At 46.4% G+C, this 23,670-nt stretch overlaps 1 protein-coding gene across 1 annotated transcript; it reads left to right on the forward strand.

Moving 5' to 3' along the window:
- The first annotated feature begins 75 nt into the window (after positions 1-75).
- BRD8 (bromodomain containing 8) lies at positions 76-22,862 on the forward strand. Its single transcript, XM_067534926.1, has 22 exons — positions 76-109; positions 294-390; positions 1,463-1,532; positions 2,088-2,137; positions 3,504-3,626; positions 3,809-3,889; positions 4,377-4,441; positions 5,160-5,296; positions 5,662-5,877; positions 8,468-8,612; positions 9,800-10,009; positions 10,472-10,752; positions 11,561-12,001; positions 13,471-13,564; positions 13,751-13,788; positions 14,158-14,372; positions 14,768-14,860; positions 16,188-16,256; positions 18,335-18,512; positions 18,889-18,993; positions 19,884-19,928; positions 22,443-22,862. The coding sequence occupies exons 1-22, from the start codon at positions 91-93 to the stop codon at positions 22,500-22,502; spliced, it is 2,832 nt and encodes a 943-aa protein (XP_067391027.1). The 5' UTR covers positions 76-90; the 3' UTR covers positions 22,503-22,862.
- Positions 22,863-23,670: the final 808 nt, after the last annotated feature.

The following is a 23,670-nucleotide window of genomic DNA, read 5'->3' on the forward strand; positions in this document are numbered from 1 at the left end:
GACTGTTTCCCGGCGAGCTTTGCGCTTGGTTCCAGCCTTGTCTGGTTCTCGTCCCTGTGGCGGCGGCGGCGGCCGGGCCGAGCGGGGAAAATGGCGGCCGGCACGGGGAGTGAGTGGGGGAGGGGCGCGCGTAGTGAGTGGGGGAAGGGCGCGCAGCGCAGCGCGTTTGCTGGCCGGGGGCGGGCCCCGGCTGGGCGCGGGGAAGCTGGGCCCCGGGGGCGGGCTCTGCGGGGGGCCGGGGTGGGCGCTGAGCTGACGGCAGCATCCTCCTGAGCCTTTCCTGTCTGCCCTAGAGCACAAGCTGCTGAGCGCCGGCCCCACGGAGCCATGGTCCGTCCGCGAGAAGCTCTGCCTGGCCTCCTCTGTCATGCGGAGTGGAGACCAGAACTGGTAAGAGCGGCGTCAGGAAACGGCCCTGAAACGCTCCTTCAGGCGCTGCAGCCCCCCTCGTTCACAGGGCCCGCTGCTGTCTGAGCCAGCTGCCGATACTCCTAGAAACGTCCTGCTCTGTCCGTGCCTGCCCCTGCCAACTGGGCTGCAGGGCTGTGATGTGTCTGCGTGTGCTAAGGGTCAGTTCGCACCGTCAGCCCTGCGGGAGCAGCGGGACCGTGCCTGGGCAGGGGTGAAGCAGAGTGGAGTGGTGGTGAGAATTGAGGGACTAGCCCATGATAGCAAGTGGGTCTCTGAACGGTTTCTTTCAAGATTTATTACCACAGTATTTTCCCTGACTGGGCAGCTTTTTGTAGTGAGTGTAATGTTGTCCTTCGGGTATTATGAAACTCACTTTCAGCCTTAATCCTTTTTAAAGGAAGCGTTGTTGTTGTTGGGAAATGTACAGATATCTTCAGCTGTCCTAGGGTTAAACTTGGACAGTTCCCAAGAATGCACTAGCACATTGTTTTTCAGCCAGGGCTATGCAGGCATCTTCCAGGTGCTACATCAACTCATCTAGATAGTTGCCTAGTTTTACAACAGGCTACATAAAATGCACTAGAGAAGTCAGCACAAACTAAAATTTCATACAGACAATGACTTGTTTATATTATTTATTTATATGGTGAAAATGAGAAAGTCAGCAATCTTTCAGTAATCCTGTCCTGACACATCTGTATTTTTGTATCTGATTTTGTAAGCAAGTAGTTTTTAAGTGAGGTGAAACTTCCAGGTAGGCAAGACAGATCAGATTCTGGAAAGGTTGAGCACCACTGCACTAGCAAACTAGTAATTTGTATTACCAAAGTATCTGGGAGCCCCACTCATGGACAAGCACCTGATTGTGCTCGGTCTTGTACAAACACAGAACCTTTCCCAAAGAGCTTACTCTCTTAAGTAGCTAGGAGAGTTCTGTGTGTTACACATGCTGGCTCCTTCAGCTGAGTGAGCAGTGAGACAGGCTTAGCACTCTTTCCCCCATGTGTTGGTGATGGCAGGTTTTCAGTCATTTACCTGCTTGCTCTTGCAGGGTATCAGTCAGCAGAGCTATCAAGCCCTTTGCAGAGCCAGGCCGCCCACCTGACTGGTTCTCTCAGAAGGTAAGCTGCTGGCTTTTGAGTTTTGGAAAGGGGCTCAAGCTCTTGCCAAGGCTGGCTTCTGGGGTCAGTATTAACTTGAGATATTGGGGAGGAGGTGTTCATCTGAGGGAGAAGGGAGTCACTTGTCATTCTTCTAGTCCCAATTATGAAGAACTGGTCTTAGTACAATTCTAGCTATCCCTCTTCCCGAAAATATTCTTGGCCTGAAGCAACTCTGAGAACATCCCACAGCTGCTGCTCATAATTGTAGTACTGTGTTTCCCTTCTTAGACCCACATGTAATTAGGTTGGGGGAATCTGCTTTTCTTTTCTCTAACAGGAGTATGGACAGGAGCAGATAGTGGAATGGGAGTAAGCCTTGGTACATTGAACACACTTGCAGTCATAGCGGTGTCCCCAGTGCATGCAGCTGTGTCTCCATCCATACCTCTGAGAACACACTCAATGAGTGACTGATCTTTGAAGAAGGGAGCCCAGGTGCCCACATGAGCTTTGCTGATAGTTGCCTTTAATGATGTTCTCTGTGTGCTCTAACTCTTTCTGTTTTTTCCCTAGCATTGTGCATCTCAGTATTCGGAGCTTCTGGAGACTACAGAGACCCCCAAGTAAGTGTAGAGAATGAGGCATGTGGTGTCTGCAATAGCTCTTGGAGGGCTCAAGAGTTTATTCTGCAGTGCATTTGATATATTTTGCAAAGGAGAAGGCAGACAGAGAGATCTGGTTGTGATGTCTGGGCAGGGAGGGTGATTGCTGCGCAGGGAGGAGCAGCTGGGAAGAAAGTATAGAAATATTCACCTAGAATGCACTTTCTATTCATCCAGTCTCCTATTTCAGAGGACTGAACCCTTTCAAATCTAAATGTTTCTGTAACTGGTTACCATAATTTATTTCTGAAATGATTCCGTACATTCATATCCTTCACTGTCTGCAACCCTTGTAATGTAGTGCATTGTGGGGCTCCTGAGTTAACTAGGGCAGAGCTCCCCAAAGTAGTAGTTGTAGGACACTGTTAGAAAGGTAACGTAACATAATGTGATCCCAGTAAGATAGCAATATTAAATAGTAATATTAAACAAGTGTGTATTTTATATGTGGCATTGGTGTTGCGCCAAAATAGCTTTGTTTTTAATACAAAAAAGCCTAAAGATTACATGCATTACACCTTGATAAACCAAAAGCTGTATGTATAAAACTACAGCTCAGAACAAGAAAGGAATTTGGGAGTATAAAAGTCATGTTAGCCAGCGAGTGCAAGCTTTTTCCCCTCTTCGCTATATGCTGCTCTTTATCTATCCATACATTTTGGGATTGTGCAGGGAGGTGCAACTGAACCTCCTGTTCTTTCCATCTATACTAGCACTGCAACAGTCCAGGCTGAAATGTTTGTGCTAATCGTAGGCCCTGTTTCTGAGCTAAGGCGCTTATACTGGCCCTTGACACTTGGTGAAATTAAAGAAAAACATTTCTTAATTTCTTCATGTTGTACATCATTAGCCTGTGGAACTCACTGCACAGGTTACTGAAGCAAAGAACTTAGTAGAATTCAAGAGACGGATTGGACATCTATTTGGATAGTAAGAATCTTATCTGCAGTTATATTAGCTAGGGTAAAAATTTGACAGGAAGGCAAATCCTCCTGCTTCAGGACATAAGTTGTCCACTTTTTGTTTGAAGATAGGAAGAAACTTGCCCCACAATGGGGTTTCCTGCATCTTCTGAACCACTTAGTGCTGGTCACTGTCAGAGACAAGAGACTAGTCTAGCGGACTCATCTGAAGAAGGGTGTTTGAGCAGTGTGAGCTCCAGTATTCTCTCTGGGAAAAGCAGAAGGGGAAGAGGTCAGTTGGTAAGGGAGGAGCTGATAGGCGTGGCTGGAATGATGGGGGTTGTGTGGGCAGCAGGTGCTGTTTATAAGGAACTGGGGGTTCCTGTGGTTGGTGCCTATATCATTTTCCTGTCTTTGTTCTGTAGGAGAAAACGTGGTGAGAAAGGGGAGGTTGTCGAAACCGTGGAAGATGTCATCGTGCGGAAACTGACAGCAGAACGTGTTGAGGAGTTGAAGAAAGTGATCAAGGAGACACAGGAGAAGTACAGGTACATATTAGGGGGGTCATGCTGAGGTGTGACTGAAGGCTCTGCTTCTGAAGGCAGAAATAGCTTCTCTGAGAGAGAGAGTATGCATCAGGGGAAAGAATAGTGAACTAAAAGGTACATTGCAGGCTTGGTCTGGTTACTAAATGATAAAGTAGCTGAGGTGGTGCTGTCTCTTTCTGCAGGCAGCTGAAGAAGGATGCAGAGTTGATCCAAGCTGGGCACATGGATAGCAGACTGGAGGAGCTGTGCAATGACATTGTGGTGTGGGTTATCTTATTATTTCCCTGTTCCAATTTCCCTTGAGGTTGTACTTCTCAGAGCCCTTGGGCTTGGGGATATTCCCTTCTCCTCCCCCTCTCAATAATTGCACTTCCAGGCTTGAGAGGAACAGTTAAGCTGGACAGATACTCTGGCTTTTAAGGGTTAAATTTGAAATGGGGGCACCAGCTGACATGGAGTGTGTCTTGGAGCTCTCCAGCATTGGCATAAGGAGCCTGGTGCAGGCTTGCAGTGTCCTGTTGGCATCATCTCCTTGGATGTAGAGCTGAGAGTGAAGCTCCCTGGAATGTGTCTCATTCCCTGACTGGAGCCCGACGACCTCTTTACTCGGGGGAATTGGGCCTTAGCCAGCAGGGACATATGGAAACTATGGATCAGGTGTTTGTGACCTGCTGGCTGTAGGAGAGGCACCAGGTGGGTTTTGGGGCCCAGGGGCATTGTGTGACCAAGTACTTTGTTTACTCTGTTCAGGAAGAAAAAAATGGAAGAAGAGGAGGCAGAAGTGAAGAGGAAGGCTACAGATGCTGCTTATCAGGGTGAGATGGGACCGTGCTTGCTTGCTTCCCCCACAGAAAGGAGCTCTTATTTTAAAAAAAAAAAAAAAATCTGGAGTGAATTTCAGGCAGGTTAGATTCCAGCCCTGAGAAAGAGGAATCTGCAGAGGCCCAGGTAGGAAGGACTTGGGTACTCTGCTCTCCTTGGCTCAGGTTTAGGCGGGAGAGGGCTGTACTCAGTTTTCAACTCTCTATTGTAAAAAAGTGAAATGAGGAGAGTTCTGAGAAGAGGAACTCATAGAGTGAAAATGGACCCTGAAGCAAGGTGGAGAGCTGGATGCACTCCTTTGCAGAAAAGACACCTGAGGGGAAGCAGGAGAATGGCCTGAAAAGGGTTATTAGAAATAGACCAGGAATAAGACTCTCACTAGGCATGGCGTATAAAACTTGCATTCATGCCTGAAGGTACAGCAAGGGAAAGGTGGGTTAAATATTCAGGACAATTTTCTGGCTTTTGGGACAGTTTAGCCTTGGAACGAGTGCTAGGGGAGCTTCAAAGCAGAGATCCATCAGCCATTCATTAGAGATGGTGTATGATAGTCAGCCTTGCTGTGGTACAGGAGTTACATTAGGTGACTGGTGGTCTCTGTAATTCAAATTGTTGGTTTGGTGGTATCCGCTAGGCCAGAAGCAGAACTGATTCCAAGATATCTTCCCAGCTGGAGCCTTGGGGTCTCAGTTCCCTTCCATTCTCTTCCAGCTCGTCAAGCAGTTAAGAACCCCCCACGAAGGTTGACTGGTGTGATGGTCCGCTCTCCTGCAGGTTCAACCTCCCCTGGAAGGGACTATGCTTTGGGGGACTTGTCTCAGCAAGCTGTAGAGGAGACCAACCCAGGGGTAAGGATGCTTCCCATGGTGAGAGAGAAAGCAGCAGGGAATGTGGGGCTCTGCAGCTTGGGAGGTCCCCTGCCTTGCCTTGCTGGCTTTTTCCTACCTTAGTGCTATAGTGTGACCTGTGTGCAGTATCATCCAGGATACAGATTCCCATCAGTGTCTTGAGGTAATGGAGCAGGTGTCTAGGGCAAAGACCCTGCATGGCAGTGAGTGAAAAGGTGAAGGCACATGCCTAGAGCAGGTGCAGGGAATGAATGGAGTAGGTCCCTGGGGTGTGCTGGATCAGTGGCCTTGGGGAAAGGAATAAGTGGGTCTAGTCAGTATGGTGAAGGAGTGGCTTTGAACAGTGTGGTTTTTCTCTTTCTCAGGTAACTCCAGGGACATTGCCCAGCACCCCAGTTGCCTCCTTCATTGGGATCCCTGACACCCCTCCAGGTTCTGCTCCCCTGGATGCCCCCATAACCCCAGTCACTGATGATTCACCCCAGAAAAAGATGCTAGGACAGAAAGCAACTCCGCCTCCTTCCCCTCTGCTCTCGGAGCTACTGAAGAAGGGCAGCCTCCTCCCCACAAGCCCCAGACTGGTATGGAGCTCTTTGCTCACATATACAAGCATACTGATGAATCTGTGCTCCAGACTCTTGCACTGAATAGGGGAGCTTCAAAGGGCTTTAAAAACCATCCAGATCTTGTAAAATTCCAGCACAGGGAAAAATCTTAAGCTGTAATTAAACCCTGTGAGCCACAAAGGTGGAACTCTTTCCTTGTGGTTCTGTGAATTCAGAGTTGCAGAGATCAAATCACACTGAAAGCTAACTATCCCCTTTGAGACCTGAGGAGTTGGAGTAGTAGATTGTGCCACAGAGTGACACTACATTCAGAAGGAAGGTCAGAGCAGGAAGCCCTACATAGACTACTTGGAGGTTTGATTTTTACTCCCTTGATCTGTTTCCCCTTGGGCTGGCATTTCTTGTCTGCATTTCAGCCCAAAGTTGAATTTTAATTTTCAACAAAACTTGGTTAAGTTGCAAGTAGGAAGGTGAAATGTCCTTTATGTATTTAAAAACTGTGTGACCAGGATTCAGACTGGTTTCTCATGTCCCTGGCCTAGACCGTTTTTAAAATCACTGTTGCTAACACCAGTTCAACCCTACCAGTGTTAGTGATGTTGGGAGCCCTAGTGTTAGATGGACAACCAGTTGTTGACACTCCTCGGAAACTTGTCTCTTAGAACTGTTCTGAAAATGGAGTTAGCAGCCATCAGCCTGTCTGTACTGTGGTTCCTAATGTTAACCCTGGAGGAGCTGCATAGATGTTTAATATAGGAAACTTTCTGAAGACTTCCTCATGTAGATGGGGCCAATGAGGCTGAGGACTTCAGACAGGTAAGGAGGAGTTTTGGCTCATGAAGAAGTGAGAGGCTTTGAGGTTGTCTTACCTTTTTCTCTATCAGATAGGCAGGTGTTGGGGCTGCCTCACTCCCTGCCCCCTCCGCTTGCAGAAATGCAATTGGTTTGGGTAACTATTCCGTGCTGTTCTCTGGAGTTCTGAACCAGCAGTATGCCAACATAAGATATGGTGGAAAATAGAGTTAGGCATGTGGTGGTTTGAGAGTGTGACCGTGGTCTCTAAGGGAGCCATGCTGAGATTGCTCACTTAGGGCAAACTGCAAAGAATGGGACAGGCAATTCCCAACTTTAGTGATTATTTCTAAAAATTAGATTCACCAAGCCACCAACAGCTTTTCATTTTCTCACTGGTTAGCCAGAAGCCAAAAATGTAGTTCCCTTAAAGCAATCCAGCATTTTGGCTTTCAGCCAGACAGCCAAGTCAAATATGATGAGGATTATAGAAAATCTTGTTCCTCATATGAAAAAAAAGTTCTACCAATCCCAAAGGACTGGGCACATTACCAACCAGGTCAATGAATATTTCAGATCTTACCCAAATACATGCGTGCACCTAATACTTATTAGCTAAACAAATATTTATTTAAAAAAAAAGAGAATATTGGTTAAAAGATCATTTATACATACAGATAAGGATAAAGTCCACAGGTCAGTTTCATAGGAGAGATGGTAAAATGAGTTCCAAAAGTTCTTTTAGAATCCGTTTCAGAGGATATTTGTTCCAGTAGACAATCCATATGAAAAGTCTGTATGATTTTTTCCATGAGAAATAGCTGGGTGAACCAGTTTATAGCTGGGATCTTTAGTCTTACTATTTGAACTTCCCCTGATGAAGTCCAAGCAGATTTAAGATGACAGAACTGGGGCCATAGAGACCTTTTTATAGATGCCTATGCGCCAGTAACTGCCTACATTAATACAAGGTTATCTGCTGTTTACAACCATTCACAGGTAGTTACGACTTAAACTTCAAAGAGAAATGAAAACACGACATTGCTCCATTCAAGTTTCATCTAAATGTTAATATCTTCCTTTAATTTCTAAATTAACAGAATATAATGATAGACCAGAACTATTGGTTACATTGATAACCACGAACAAGATGGTAGGTAATTACATACTGACTTAGCCATGTAACAATATACGTTTTCAGAGTTCGTTATTTTACAGCGAAGGGCTCTAACTACTCTTTGTATGTCCTTTCAGTACGGTTTTGAAGGTTGAGTTTGGGTCATTCAGCCTGCTTGTTCTAAGCCCATTCTGGCCCAGTGTCACAGGGAGTGTTACAGGGGGTTTCTTGCATTAACAGGGCCATTTATCATCTATTCTCAGCTCTGTCATTGGCTCATCGTGTAACATTGAGCAAGTTGCTTCCCCTCTCAGTGCCTCAGTTTCCCAATCTGCAAAGTGAGGTTATTTCCCTGCCACTTAAGAGGCTGGGAGACTAAATATACTGACATGTATAAAGCAGTTTGAGATCCTTGGGTAGAGGGACTACAACAGAGCAAATAATGCACTCAGTCTGACTTCAAAGGCAACAGCCACATGGCATCTGTTTCAAATGAATGTCAAATACTTTGAAACAGCCATGTTGGTATGCAAGCATGATGCATCTCAGTCGGGGGCTGGACTGGGCTGAAATATGTAGAAGAGGCTATGCTCCAGAGATTAGTGGATATATTAATGGGGGTACATATCTTGGGGAGAACCAGTGATACGAATATATCCCCAGCCCAGGAGCTTCATCTGTGTCCTCCTTTGGCAGGTTGGTGAAAGCGAGATGGCAGTGGCTTCTGGTCACATGAATAGCTCAGGAGTCCTCCTGGAGGTAGGAGGGGTCCTTCCAGTGCTGCATGGTGGGGAAATGCAGTTGGCATCTGGTACTATCACTGCATCCCCTGCTGCTTCAGGTAACTCATGGAGACTCTCTTTATATCTCTCTCTTCAGGGGCACCTGGGGTTTTGATCTATGAAATCTACTTGTAGTTTCCTAAACTGTTCTGGTATAAGCCCTACTCAGAATCGGCCCAAAGACAGCCAGGCTGTCTGCTCATCAGGTTCCATTAAGAGAATTTCCTTGCTTTCTTTAAAAGGACTCTAACCCTGGCTGCAAAAAGAGCTGCAAAAACATAGGAAGATAGGAATTGCCAGGCTGGATTAGACCATGTTTGTATAGTCTGGTCTCTTCTCTCTAACAATGGCCAACACCAGAAGATTCAGGATAGGGAGGATGGTCTAGTAGATAGGAGACCTGCATCCAATATTTGGCTCAGCTACAGACTTCTTATAAACTTGGGCAAGTTGTTTAATCTACCCTTTGCTTCAGTTCAAAGGTGTTGTGATGGAAAAAAACCCCACTAATTACTGTGAGGCACTTGGATATTATGGTAATGAGGGCCCAGTGAGCAGGTAGACAGAAAGGTGCAAGAATATCTGCACTGAACAGTTACAGAACAGGGAAGGTTTCTTCCTGCCCTCTACCAATTAGTGGTTTGCTCCTGCTTTCTGAATAAATAGGGTTTATGCCTTTTATATGCATTTTATCCTATCCAATGTGGATGTTCTCATTTTGCTTTCTGAATGTCTAATCTTCTGAATCCTGCTATCGCAGCCAAAGTGGTTTAATAAATTCGTCCTGGAAGTAGGGGTTAAGATGGCATGGCAGCCCTCGAACCAAGAGGCAGCCTTCAGGGATAACCCGCATAGAGAATCTCCCTCTTTTATTCCTCCCTTACTCTGTTCACTGGAAACTGCATTCTTCCTAGTTCAAACCGTGTGACTTTCTATTTGCAATGTCTTTTTTAAAGAGGGCCTTTAACATCTTCTGCACGTGTAGTTTAACCTCTTCAGTCCTTATACTGAACACGTGTCCCCATACATAGTCTCTGCACGGTCATGGCTCAGACTGCATATCTTCAAAAGTCGTGCATTTCTGACACAGACTGCCAGCGTGGCTCCCTGTGTCCATAGGTCATTTCTAATACCTTGGCCCCAGGAGGGAGCAGTCAGCCAATAAAGAGTCTGGTGATTGCATTGTAGAGCTCAGTGGCTGTTGCGTCTTGCTCATGTGCTTTTTCCCTTTCGTACTCTCTGTTAGGTGCTCCTACTCTTTCTCGGCTTTTAGAAGCTGGTCCTGCACAGTTCACCACACCTCTTGCTTCCTTCTCCGCTGTTGCCAGCGAACCTCCGGCTAAACTCCTGCCACCCTCTGTAGAGTCTGTGTCTCAGGCAACCATTGTCATGATGCCCACGCTGTCAGCACCATCTGTTGTGCCACCAGCTGCAACTCCAGAAAGCGTAGTGACAGGTGCGTTCATGAACTATGTACTCATGGGTGGAGTAGTACTTGGAAGCAGTGCATCCCTTAGGCTCAGCAGATAGGAAGATGTGAGCTGGGGCTCAAAACTTGGACAGTTCCCAGAAGTGGGTGAGGGAGCATGAGCATGCAAAGTTGACTGCTACCAGGGTGGCTGAGCTGGGATTTCTGAGAGAGGTGCTGGATGGGGTGACAGATGGGCCTTATAAGGGGATATGCTGGGTGGGGTGGCTGCTGGCATGGTGTGCTGGTCATGATGTAAGGGCTAGGTTCCTGTTTTGCATCCATTACTGGGTAGCAAGTAAATTGCCCTGTCTGTCTCTCTATTCTATTCTCTATTCTAAACTGCTGTGGGTGGGCTTGGGCTATGTGAGAGAGGCTGCTAATCTTTTCCACTGATGCTGGCAGGCTTTCATCTCTTTGATCTGAGTTGTCACTCTTCTCCTTATCCAGTGAGCCAGTCAGACACCTGTGTTTCCATGGAGGCAGTGTCTGATCCCCACACAGTGACTGTGTCTATGGACAGCAGTGAAATCTCCATGATTATTGATTCCATCAAGAAAGAGTGTCTAGGTACTGGGACTGGCATTGCTGCTGGGCCTTCCAAAGGTCACAGCATGGATGGGAAAGAAGACCTGGATCTGGCTGAGAAGATGGACATTGCAGTCTCCTACACTGGGGAAGAGTTGGACTTTGAAACTGTTGGAGATATTATAGCCATCATTGAGGACAAGGTAAATGTTAAAGCAGGATGAGGAGCCAACTGCATTTTTCTCCAGGTCCCAGGTGTACTTATCTCCATTGTTACTGCCTAACCCTGCTTCTGTGCGTTTCTTGCTCATTAAACAATCTTCACCTGCCTACTTCTTCCCTCTGTCCAAGCCATTATGTTCCAGTCCCCCATTATTGCCAGTGTACAGCTGTGTAGTATGGTGTTCCGATCGGAGGAAACCTTGGGTTTCAGCAGGCACCATAATTGAATGGGAACAGATCCCGAACAGGCAAACAGATGAGTGCTACTAGCACTGTATAGTCCAGAAGCCCCATGTTTCTGAGCATGAGGGCCCCAGGCTCTGCCAAGGAGTCTCCTTCACCACAAGTACAGGCAGGTGAGCCCCATTTCTCCATATCATTTAGTACTTGACAAGACTTAGGAACCCAGTGCTGAATGGTCAGTACGGAACCTTGAATCCTTGCTAGCAATCCATGATATACTTGGCCCAAAGTGGGAATAACCCATTTGAAGAGCAAATATACATGGACCCTCCATGGATGTAAGGACCTGTTTAATGTCCTCCCACTAGTGGCTCATCCCAGCTCCTTGATACCTGCTATAACAGCCAGGCTTTGGGAAGCCATGTTTGTTTGTTTAGGAATGAAATTGTTACAGCCATTGCAGCTGTCTCAGTGCTGGGACACTGGCCCTGGCCTGTGGGGTAAAGGTGTATTTGGGGTGAGGAGCTCTCTCTGGCTGTGCAGGGGTTCTGCTCACCCTATTGGTGACCTTTGCCTAAGTTGCTTTGTCTTTGTTTTGGGGTAAAGGTAGACGACCATCCTGAAGTCCTGGATGTAGCAGCAGTTGAAGCTGCTTTGTCTTTCTGTGAAGAGACTGATGACCCTCAGGCCTTGACTGGCCCCTGGGAACATCCAATCCAGCAGGACCATGAGAAGCAGGCACAGGTACCCCAAGTGGCAGTGACTGTGAAGCAGGAGAGGCGGGACTGTGAGGAACCAGAGGCAAAGGAAATCCAAGACCTGATGAGCATTGGAGAGCTGGGGTCAGAAATAAAGACAGAATCTGCAGAGCTGGAGCAGAACCAGTTGGACTCTGAGGAAGCCATGACAGCAGCTGTGCAAATAGCAGAAACATCTGAATTTAGGAGTCGAGACACAGAGGAGCAGCAGAAAGTGGGAGAGAACTCTGAAACGGAGACAGAGTCAGCCAAGGGAGAAGCAGGAGCACGCAGTACTGTGAAGATAGAGGTATGTGGATGGGGACGCTGTCTGTGTGACCCGCCCGTGCCTAGGGTAGCCACCTGAAAATGCCAAGGTCAGGGCAGGCTGTAAAAGGAGAGCAGATTCTCCCAGCACTGGTGGGTGACATTGAAGTCAGACTTCCCAACCAGCCACAAACCGTGCTTCTGATTCCCCACACTGGCTATCAAGAAGCCAAAATAAAATACACACAGCCCCCTCTACTGCATTTCAGTCTCTGGCCCCCAATCAGCCACTAGGTCCAGTAAAGAGACCAGTTATTTAAAACTCTGTGCTCTTTACCTAAAAGGTTTCTCCTGACCCCAAAGGGTCAGCCACAGTACCAGATCAATATACGTTTGGATCTTACCCAAAATACCTCGCTGCCAGCCAATCCTTTAGCAACTAAAACTAAAGGTTTATTATAAAAAGAAAGAAACAAACTACAAGAGAAGTGTTACAGGATTAAATCAGTCAGATACATACAATTGATTTGGAAGTCCATATATATCAGGTTTCCAGTGGAATTTGCAGGCTTGTATAGTTCCTTTTGGTATACATCCAGTACCTGGGTGGGTCTTGGTCCTTTGTTTCACAGCTTCAGTTCAGTTGTAGATGAGTTGATCCAGCAGTAGGTGAAGACTGACTGAAGACTGAAAGACAAATGGATGGGGTGCAGCTGCCTTTTATATCCTTTGGTCTTTGCCATGCTGCTTGTAGAAATTTACAAGAATAAGATGGAGTTCAGGGTCACATGAGGTTAGGGTTACATGAGGTGACTCATGAGGTATATCCCTGGCTTCTCCCCCTGAGCCCATTGTACCTGCGAATTTCCTTAATGGGCCATTAAGCAGGCTAGTGCTCCAGCCATCCTATCTGGGGTGTCTCTCAGACACAGCACAATTTGAAATACAGATATAGCAAACATATCCATAACTTCCAGTACACCCACAACACATGAACATAAACATTATCATCTTATTTAGCACATTATAGCCTTTTTAACAGTACCCGACATGGCATATCTCACATGAATTATTATGATTGTGACGTATTGATGTTAAATAACATAATAAATGCGTGTCCGCCCACCCCAACCACGATCCAGCCAGCTTCACAGTCTGGGACTAGTGTGGGTAACAGTTGACAGACAAGGAAAAGTAGTTCAGAGAAGGGATGGACCACTGGGTTTGGAGATGTATCTTTAATGAGTATGCTAGGAGCGGAGCAGTGGCTTTCCTTGTGGATTATGGCTGTTGCTGTGCTAGGTCTTTGATGAAGTCATCAATGTATAATAGATAGTTCTTGCACTGTCATTTGCCAGTCCCTGTGCAGAATTGCTGTTTTCATGGCATTCTGTGAAAACATACTGGCTGGGATTGGGATTGGGTTTGGGGTAGTGAAACACTCACCTACACACCATGCTCTAAAGGAAACTGATACAAATGCTTAAATTTGTGCATTTCTCTTCCCTCCAGACACCGCCTGATGATGATTCATCCCCTCCACATATCCCCAATGCAAGTGATGACTCCTCACAGGCTAATGTTCAGCACAAATTTGAGCTCTCAGGTAATTTAACTGGGCTAGGATATCTTTTACTAGCTGAATGGACTTGTGGTCTGGTTCAGTATGGAGGTGAAGGCAGTCTATGCAGAAATAGGGAATAATTAATTTGGATGGGAGGGTATTGGTGCAGGAGGGGAAGTTCTGAAATCTGCTCCTGGGAATGAAAATTTTGCTCTCTTTTCTTCCCAGAGTCTATGAAGGAAGAGACCCGAACTGGCTTTGGGAAGGTAAGGCAGAGTTGGCCTTGAACTTCTTTAGTCCAATGGCTAAAATGAGTTTAATGCTATCCCATTGCTGCTGCTGTCTCTCAGCTCCCACCGAGTGGAGGGGAAAGCCTGTGGCTCGTCCCTGTGCCGCGTAGGAGAGGGAGCCACTCTGTATCTGCATCTGAAGTCTATAGCTTAGAGGAACTCACTTCAGGCCCTTGTTAAGCTTTGTGGGAGGGATTTAGGGGTTTGTGAAAATGACCCTAGAACTAGCTGGCAGCTGTGATGAAGAACTCGCCTCTGCTTGCTGAAACAGCCATCTTTGTAAGCTGTGACGCAGGCATTGTTACTGAGAGCTGCAAATGGATGGAATTTGATCCTGTATCTCAGGATGCTCAGGGTGAAGATGATGATGAGGATGGTGCCAGTGAGGCTGCCAGTCTGGAGGAACCCAAGGAGGAAGACCCGGGTGAGGGGTACCTTTCAGAAATGGATAATGAGCCCCCTGTGAGTGAGAGCGATGATGGCTTCAGTATCCATAATGCACCTTTGCAGTCTCACACGCTAGCTGATTCCATCCCCAGCAGCCCTGCCTCCTCGCAGTTGTGAGTATCCGTGAAACCTTCCGCCACCCACACTGCAAATCCCAGAACATGCTGGGGAATGAATATGGGATTATGTCACTTCTGTGTGTTGCTGGCTGAATGTGCCTGTGGTGGCAATTGGCTGCTGATCTGTCTGGCACCTGTGGTTCCCTTAGTCCCGGAGCACAGTGCTAGCAGCTCCATCAAGCCGACTCCCCGGAGACAGGCTGTCTTCCTTGACTTCCTTTGGCTCACATGGAGCAATGTGGGTAGGTCCAAGGGTGAATGAACTTACGCTGCTGCTCCAAGGCAGTACTGGAGCTTGTTAAAGGAAGTCTTGCACTGGGCACTGACCCTGTACATTTGGCTAGGTGCTTCAGTGCATCCCATTCTGACAGACATCCTTATCTCCTCAGCTCTGTTTGCAGCGAGGACCAGGAGGCGATTCAAGCCCAGAAGATCTGGAAAAAAGCTATTATGCTAGTTTGGAGAGCAGCAGCCAACCATAGGTAAGTGAACTTGATCCTGTGTGGACTAATAGGAAGAGGTAGCTGTAGTAAGAAGTGAGAGCTTAAGGCCTGTAAAACAGGCTAAGGCCTAAATGGAAAAAGCCGAGTGAACAGAAGTATAAGGGGTCACTCAAGTTAAATGAGACTGGTACAACATGAACTACTGAACCCCACTAAATAAAAATGGTCTCGGACCTAACATTCCCAGGCCCACCATAAGGGACCAAAAACAATTGGGAATAAAATCTGTCCATCAGTCGTACGAGGGAATGTGCAGACCAAGGGACAGATGGGGCATGAATGTATGGATAACAAGAAAGGGGACCACATAACAGTGTTTAGCCCACTGGGTTACCTTTAAGTCCATGCATTATGCTTTTCCGGGACGATGGGTAAACATCCTCCCCATAAAAAGACAAAAAGCGGGGGAATGTAGTAAGAAGTGAGAGCTTAAGGCCTGTAAAACAGGCTAAAGCCTAAATGGAAAAAGCCGAGTGAACAGAAGTATAAGGGGTCACTCAAGTTAACTGAAACTGGTATAGGAAAGTGCTGATTCTGCAAGGTTGTAAGATTGCCAAAATATTACTAAAATATGTAGTAGGTATAAGAGGTACCAAGATACTAACTCTCTGAAATGACACTTTTATGGATAGAAATGATACATGGAGTGGCGGTGCCCAAATCAGCCAATCAACGGAAAAAGGTGGTATTAGCCTATGTCAAAGGGGGCAGAACGAAAGTGTATGTAACTGTGTATAAAAGAGGGTGTCAGAGGGAATACCGGTGTCCGGTCTAGGGGATAACGGAAAGTCCCGCTGTTGGGCCGAGACCATTGTAACGCCGCCAATATGAAACTGACCCAGAGATACTCTGTAAGTAATTTCTTTGTGCCGCACGCAATAAACCTGGCCTGGGCGCCTTCGTTGCTCAGCTAATCTGTGGTCGTGTCGACTCATTCGATCGTGAGAGCCATCTCAGTTTCCTGGCCAGAGCTGGGACAGCATCTACACAGGGACACACGCACGCAGCCTACACTGATAAACATCGGTGACCAACTCACCAAGTACCACAGTAGCTAGTGCCCAACAAGCTGAAGAGGAAAGTATCCATTCTCCTGTGCCTCAGGCTGGTCTCCACTAGTGCATGTTAGGGGACTCTCCACTCCCCCCATCTGTCTGTGGTGGGGGTTGACCAGAAGTGCATCTGTGTGTGGAACAAGGGGTTAGTGATTCTGTCTGTCCAGAGCATGCTCCAGCCTCTGACCAGGTGTTTACTCCATTACCAGCCAGGAGACTGGCTGCTCACAGTTGCCTCCTTCTCCCTGCAGATATGCCAATGTCTTCCTACAGCCTGTGACTGATGATATAGCACCAGGCTACCACAGTATTGTACAGAGGTAAGTAACTCAGCTGTCATCTGCCATCGGATTCTGTCTGACACATCTGTATTGAAGTCTCTGGCAAGAGAATACTAATCCTCAGCAGACATCAGAGTGCAGGATGGGGGAAGAAAACTTATTTCCATTGTCTGTCAGTCAGAAAAAGACTTCCCTAGGAAGAGGCCATGTTCATTTCCGGAAGTATCTATAGTCTTTTTTTTCTTATTGGATGGTGTGTACAGCAGTCCTGTTCAGAATGCTGAGTGTCAGTGTTACAGTAAACAGCCATCATCCTCCTGTCCCAAATTAGTCCCTTCTGACCTTAAAGTCCATGAATCTATCTTCATCAGCTAGTCTGAACTCCTGCACATCAGAGGCTACAGAACCTCACCTACCCACACCTGTAATGGGCCCGTAAATTCTGGCTGAGTTATTTAATTCCGCAAGTCTTGATTTAAAGACTTCAAGTTACAGAGAATCCACCATTTACTCTAGTTCAAATGAGCAAGTCCTCTGTGTCCCACACCGCAGAGGAAGGTGAAAACCCCTTGGGATCTCTACCAATCTGAACAGGGCAAAAATGCTTCTGACCCCAAATACAGCAATCGGTTAGATCCTGAGCATGTGGCAAGACCCACCAGCCGGACACGTGGGAAAGAATTCTTTGTAGTAACTCAAAGCCTCCCCCTTTAGTGTCTTATCTTCAGCCATTGGAGGTACTTGCTATTAGCAGTTGCAGATGAGCCATATGCCATTAAAGGCAACCTCATCATCCCTCTATATACTTACCAAGCTCGGTCTTGAAACAAGTTAGGTTTTTTGTCCTGACTGCTCCCCTTGGAAGGCTGTTCCAGAATTTCACTTCTCTGATTGTTAGAAACCTTCCTCTAATTTCAAGGCTAAACTTATTGATAGCCAGTTTATATCCATTTGTTCTCATGCCAACATTGGCCCTTAACTTAATAACTCTTCTCCTCCCCTGTGTTTATCCCTCTGATGTATTTATAGAGAGCAATCATATTTCCTCTCAGCCTTAGTTTTGTTAGACTTAACCAGCCAAGCACCTTAAATCTCCTCTTGTAAGGCAAGTTCTTCATTCCTCTGATCCTCCTGGTAGCTTTTCTCTTCACTTATTGTGGTCTGAGTTCATCTTTCTTAAACTTGGAAAATCAGAATTGCATACAGCATTCCAGATGCAATCTTACCAGTGCTTTGTATAATGGTAATGCTTCTCCATCTCTGCTAGAAATAACTCACCTGAAGCATCCATCTGGAATTGCATTAACCTTTTTCATGGCCACATCACATTGGCGGCTCATAGTTACCCTGTGATAAACTTACACACCCAGGTCTTTCTCCTCCTCGGTCACTTCCAACTGATAAGAATTTTTGCTATAAAATGGTAACTTGTTGTTAGTCCCAGAAAGCATGATCTTACACTTTTGTGCTATTTAATTTCATCCCCTTTGTATTGCTCCGGTTTTCAAGGTCATCCAGATCTTCTTGTATGGTATGATATTCTAGTCCTCTATATTGGCAATATTTCCTAACTTTATTTCATCCACAGATTTTATCAGCACGCTCCCTGTCCAGTGATGGGACTTAATCTGTAGGAACCCAATAGTCAGTTGAGGGGCAGACTGAATTCTCTCAGCAGGAGACCTAGCTCCTTTTAAAGAACTATTCTGTTGTCATCTACAGGCTGCCAGGCAATGTCTCTTCAAATATATTACCAGAACCACCTGCCAGCTCAAGCAGTGCCTCTTTAGGCTCTGCACTAGTTCCCCTCCTCCCTTTTCATTAATACCAGGAGTAAAACACCTCTGTTGGGCATCCCACAATCTAGCCCCAGAGCTGCTAAGAGTTAAGACTCACTTTGAAACCATTCAGAAGAAGGCATCTCATCTCACATATTGTCTGAGTCTAGGATCAGCTATATCAGGGAAAAGGCCTGTTTGACCATGATGATGCTAGACAGACTAGCTGGAATGATTGGATTCCTGATGTAGACCAAGCGTGTCTGGAAGAGAACAGTGGTGGAGGATAGACAATGTTAGTTTCTCTTCCTGCTGCTTCTAACTGCATTTCATTCACAGGCCAATGGATTTATCTACTATTAAAAAAAATATTGAGAATGGGCTGATCCGAACCACAGCTGAGTTCCAGCGTGATATCATGCTGATGTTCCAGAATGCAGTCATGTACAACAGTTCTGACCATGATGTGTACCACATGGCTGTGGAAATGCAGCGAGATGTCTTGGAGCAGATCCAGGTAAAGCCATGAATTGTGTCTCTTGAGCTGAGGCTCAGTGCAGGACAGAACTTATGCACTGATTGATATGGGAGGTACTGAGCAGATCTGTAGGAAGAGACTATTCGCCTCTGAGTATTAAATTTCCCACTGGGTTGGCAAGTCCCAGCTAATAAGGATCAAAGTTAACTTGATGAGTTTGTGTGACTTTTTTACTCTCCCACTGGATGAGTTGTGGCTTTTTAGGGCAAGAGGGGGAGCTTATGCTGAGAAGCAAAGTAGAATTGAAGCCACCTACAACCTGGTCATTCTTCACCTTATGGTTTGTGGGAGTAATGCTGCTAATTGAGCTTGTTTCACTTGATACCGTAATTAACTGATTTGTGGTTTCATGCAGCAATTTCTGGCCACACAGCTGATCATGCAGACATCAGAGTCTGGGATCAGCGCAAAGAGTCTGCGTGGACGAGATTCCACTCGGAAACAAGATGCTTCAGAGAAGGTGAGGGTGCTGGGCCTGGTGGAAGGGGAGGCTGGAGCTCATGCTGTTGTGAGAGTGATTCCTTCAGGAGGCTCCTAAAAAGCTGCAGAAGACGGTCCCCAATCAGACACTGGGGTGCATGAACACACTGGGGGTTAGATTAGCTCTGAGAGCCTTCCGTTAACAAACCTCTCTGGAAATGGGCCTTCAGTTAGAGTTCAGAAGTGGCAGCTATAGGTTACCACAGAGCCAGTTCTTGTGGGTCACCCCAGCAATTGTGATATTTGTGTCCTTTGTATGTATAAAGTAATAATCAAACCTTAAAGAAGCAGAGGGTTGTTTGGAGTAGTCCCTGCCTGGCAGTGAGTTTGTGGTGGAGAATCAAGAAACAGAGAAACGTTCCAGTGTCCCTCCTTAGGACGATCTGGTTTGGAGATTTTTAGGGCCAGAAGAGACTGTTCGTCCGGTCTGATTTCATGTGTAACACAGGCCAGAGAACCTCACCCAGTGTTTCTTGCATCGAGCTAACTTGTGGTTGAAGCCTGTGTGTATTAGATTAAATAATTTCAGATGATAGCAGTTGATGTGTCCTGTCACCTGGGAGCTACATAGGGGCTGTGGAAAATAGAAGCTGAGAGCATAGAGCACCGAACTGATGTTGGGAAGAGGCAGACCTTGATTGATGATTTCCCTTCACTCAACCATGTCATTCCTGTCCTAATGTTCTTGCTGTCTCAGAATCCTTCCTTTTCCCCTAGTTATTTGTTTTGTTTGTTACCTTGCAGGAGGGGAAGTTGGGGGTGCCTATTTCTTTGTGCTTATGAGCATGTAGATTGTGTGGCTTCTTTATGGTGTGTGCATGTTTGTATCTGTGGAAATCTGATCAGTAAATCTCTTTGGCCTTTTGACAGGACAGCGTCCCCATGGGCTCTCCTGCCTTCCTTCTCTCTCTCTTTGTAAGTATTGAATGGCTGTGCTAGGTAACTGTGTGGGTTGGAAGGTACTGCTGGCCGCAATCTCTGCTTCTTGTCTGGGGGATTGTGGCACTATCGTGGCATCTGTGGCATTGTAACAATGTGTTAAACTAGTGGATATACATCTAGGGTCATCAAATAAGAGACTTCTCAATACAGTTGTCTTCAGGGTGATGGGGGCCAGGAGCTTTTGCCTTTCCTTCGGGTTTGCAGGGTTCCAGCACTGTCATCCATATCCCCTTTTCTTCCATGATTTTTGTCCTAGTTTCTCACCATGTCAATGGGAAGGCAGATCCGTTGTGCTGATTTCTAAAGAATAAATGGTCCCAGAAAATCAAAGGTGTTAAAGTGGTCCTGTCATAGTACAACATTAAACAACACTTGGGATGTAGTAGAGACCTTGGCTGCCTTCATTCATTAAAAATCTTTTAAATCTTTTGTTAAAGAGGGAAAAACATGTAAAGTATTAAGTAGGGCTGTTATTTTAACAATATTCCTTATTCCCATTCCCTTTAATAGTAGAGATTTTGTAAGAAAAACCAACAGTCTTTTAGATGTTGTTAAAGAATGGTGGTAATTGTCCTTTTTGGGGGAAAAGAGGAAAGAATTAGTTGAGATGGGCTGGGGTGGTGGTTGTTAATGTCCAATCCGGTTTCCGCTAGAACAAAACAGGACACACACAAAGGAAGAGAAGAGAATAGTGATTCGGGAGAGGGTCATGTAATCAGAGACACGGGGGTGCATGAACACACTTCTTTAGAATAACTCTGAGATGCTTAATGTGAACAAACCTGTCTGAAAATGCAGCTTCTTGCGCAGACTCAGACTTTCAGCGTTGTTGCTAGAGAAACACCAGCCCTGCTCATGGGCTTATCAGCCATTCCAAAACCCGGCAAACTTGTACCTGTTGTGCTGTTTAAGGCATTGATTTGGCTGCCTTTGATCACAGCATTATTGCAAAATAGCCAGCCAAGACTGTATAAGCCAGTCTGTCAAACAAGACAAAAGGAGGATAAAAGAAATAAGGGGGGGGGGACACATGAGAAGAAGGGGTCACAAAAGGAACCGAAGTCTCACATAGCAAGTGGTGGTTAGGATTTAGCTGGAGGCAGTGGAGGTCAGTGTCATCTGGGTCCTTCTCTCTCTGGCCAGGTCTGGTCAATACATCTCTCAGAATCCAGATGACACAGGCCGTAACAGTAGAACTCAGGGTTCCAGGAGACCATGTTGTTGGCTGCAGCCATGGTGGTAAAGCTCTCATCCTGTGTCTCATCCAGCCAGCTTGATTCTCCCCACTGTTTTAAAAAAAAAAAAAAAAGGGACCGCAAGAGGGAGTGATGGGTGGAATAGTTGATCCCTTTGTCTTGTACACCAATTAGGCCTAATTTCCCACACATTGGTTTTAGTCCATTAATTTCTAGTCCAAAACTCCTTTTTACCAAACATGATGTTAATACAGTAGGCCTTTTTGTTTAGACTAATTCAGTCTGTCTCAGTTTCATACCTTTTCCCATAAACATTTTTTATAGGTGATTGGAACATTTAATAAACTTTATACACTCGCTCCCAGTTGGGGTGGGACTGCTAGATGCCAATTATTACAATGGATCAAAATGCAGCACTGCAGATTCTTATACACTTCACACCTGTTCATGCCCATATAGGGAACCCCCCTCCTCCCATCCAGGCCAGTGTACGCTGTCAGCAGACTACAGGAGTGGGAAGAGATCTGCTGTGAGCTTTGTTTGCCTCATGGATCAGGAAGCAACAACATTCCCCTGTAGGCACCTGTGCTGTGCTGCTGTGGTCATCTGGGAGAGCCTGGAAAAGCACTTCCTTTCCTGAGAGCCCATGCCCTCGAGCTGGGAACAGTTTTGAGGGATTGTTTTCTTGCACATCTGTTAAAGATAGAGAAGCATTTCAGCAGAGGCAGCATGTCAGCCAGAGGGAGAGGGCATCCGATGAAAAGAAGCCCTCCAGTTGCCCTGCACTCATGGAGAGTAGCTGTGCGGAGAAGCTAGGGAGCTAGTGCCAGGGTCACTCAGCTGGAGGAGCACTTCCTGTAGGGATGAGCAGCTGATCAGGTATGTTAGCCTGCAGTCCCCTCTTCCCACTTTAAGAGCTAATCTGGAATGTTTCACTTAGAAAAAAGCTGCACTGTATATTATCCCCCCAAAAGCCTCTCTCCAGGTGAGAAGCAGCCGAACTTTTCTCTTCTTGCTCTTAATAAATCATAGTGGCATTGGGATTCTGAGTCCCCAGTGGGACTTAATATATTTAGACCCACATTGACTCTTGTAGGAAGATCTTTAGGGAAGTGTCCCCTGCCTATCTTACAGCAGCCTGCAGTGTACTTCCTCCCCTACTTTCCAGTAAGCAGAGAGAGCTGTGTCTCCAGTTAGTGCAGTTCCCCAGTTTCTTGAGTAGGGAAGGAAGTTTTTCATCCATCCCTTGCTAATCCTGGTCCTTTTTACCCTTTATTTGCATCTTGATTAGGATGGGGGGACCAGAGGACGTCGCTGCGCTATTGAGGCCGACATGAAGATGAAGAAATGAAGCTGTAGGCAGGAGGCAAGACCCAATACTTGGCATTCTGAGCCGAGGAGAGCGCACCATGCCTTCCCAACTCACAGAATGGCGGAAGAGCTGAAGGCAGGCAGGATTCTTGCTCAGGCCTGTTCCACCTTCCTGGCACATCTATATGGGAAACAATATTCTCTCTGAAAGTGTAACCTGAAGAAACTTCTCTGGAAAGGAAGAGCCGTCCCACTGCCTGTTCTAGGGCAGCAATCTCAGGCCATGTCTGTTTCCTGGAGTTAGCGAGCAGCTGCTGGCTAGTACACACTGTAATGTGAAGTGTACAGATTTTTATTAGTGACGTGTAAATATGTATAATAAAGTATGGGTGAGAATCCAGGGTTTGAGTATTGACTGGTGTGTGTGCACATCACTGACCTCTGTTGAAGGAAATCATTCTGATTTAGAATCATGTGCATAGCAAATGTTCATGGATCCTGAAGTACTTTCGTTATTTGCATACAGCACCAGCAGCTGAAATGTGGCCACCTCTGTCCTGGCCACTCTCATATGTGACACTGAGGTTGTATTGGCTAACTTCCAGCTCTCAAAATGTAATTATAAATGGGGAATTGTCATCAACCAGTTGTGTTCCCAGTGGGGTCCTGCAGGGATTGGTTCTTGGCCCTATGCTATGTAACAATGACCTGGTGTCACGGATCCACAGGATTGGTGCTACGGCCCCTGCTTTGAAACCGTCTTTAGGAGGAACCCCCTCAGTGTGCCAGATCCCCAAGGGGTCTCACTCTTCCTCCAGGGTAAGCAGCATGGCTTCTCCACCTCCTTAGATGGACCTCTGGGCCTGCAGCCCCCGTTTCACACTGTGAGCTCCTTTCAGTAAGTCCAACTGAGACAGACCCCTGCTGGAGACTTGTACAGTCTTCAGGGATCAATGCCCCTCGCCCAGCATTTGCAGTGACGCTCAGACAGTGCTGTTGGAACAGTCGCCTTTATTCTTTAACTGGCATACAGCACAAGGAGTCCTTAGGGTCACACAGAGAAATGAATGTTAAAGCATAGACCATTCTGGTTAGACGAGCCCAGCGAAGCTCTAGTGAACCCCTTGGTTCAAGCTTTATCTTGTCTTCAGTCTGACCCTCCATCAGACTCCAGGTGAGAGCCCTGTCTCCTTCCAGCCCCCAAATCT

This window comes from Emydura macquarii, unplaced genomic scaffold (assembly GCF_026122565.2).
Source record: "Emydura macquarii macquarii isolate MOO-44397 ecotype Brisbane River unplaced genomic scaffold, CSIRO-AGI_Emac_v2 contig_378, whole genome shotgun sequence".
Classification (NCBI taxonomy): Eukaryota; Metazoa; Chordata; order Testudines; family Chelidae; genus Emydura; species Emydura macquarii.

What these genes read in the sequence shown, in the direction of transcription:
- BRD8 (XM_067534926.1), top strand. An exon ending in GAGACTACAGAGACCCCCAA is followed by an intron (nt 2,138 to 3,503) that starts GTAAGTGTAGAG and finishes TTTGTTCTGTAG; the next exon opens with GAGAAAACGTGGTGAGAAAG. An exon ending in TGCATCCCCTGCTGCTTCAG is followed by an intron (nt 8,613 to 9,799) that starts GTAACTCATGGA and finishes ACTCTCTGTTAG; the next exon opens with GTGCTCCTACTCTTTCTCGG.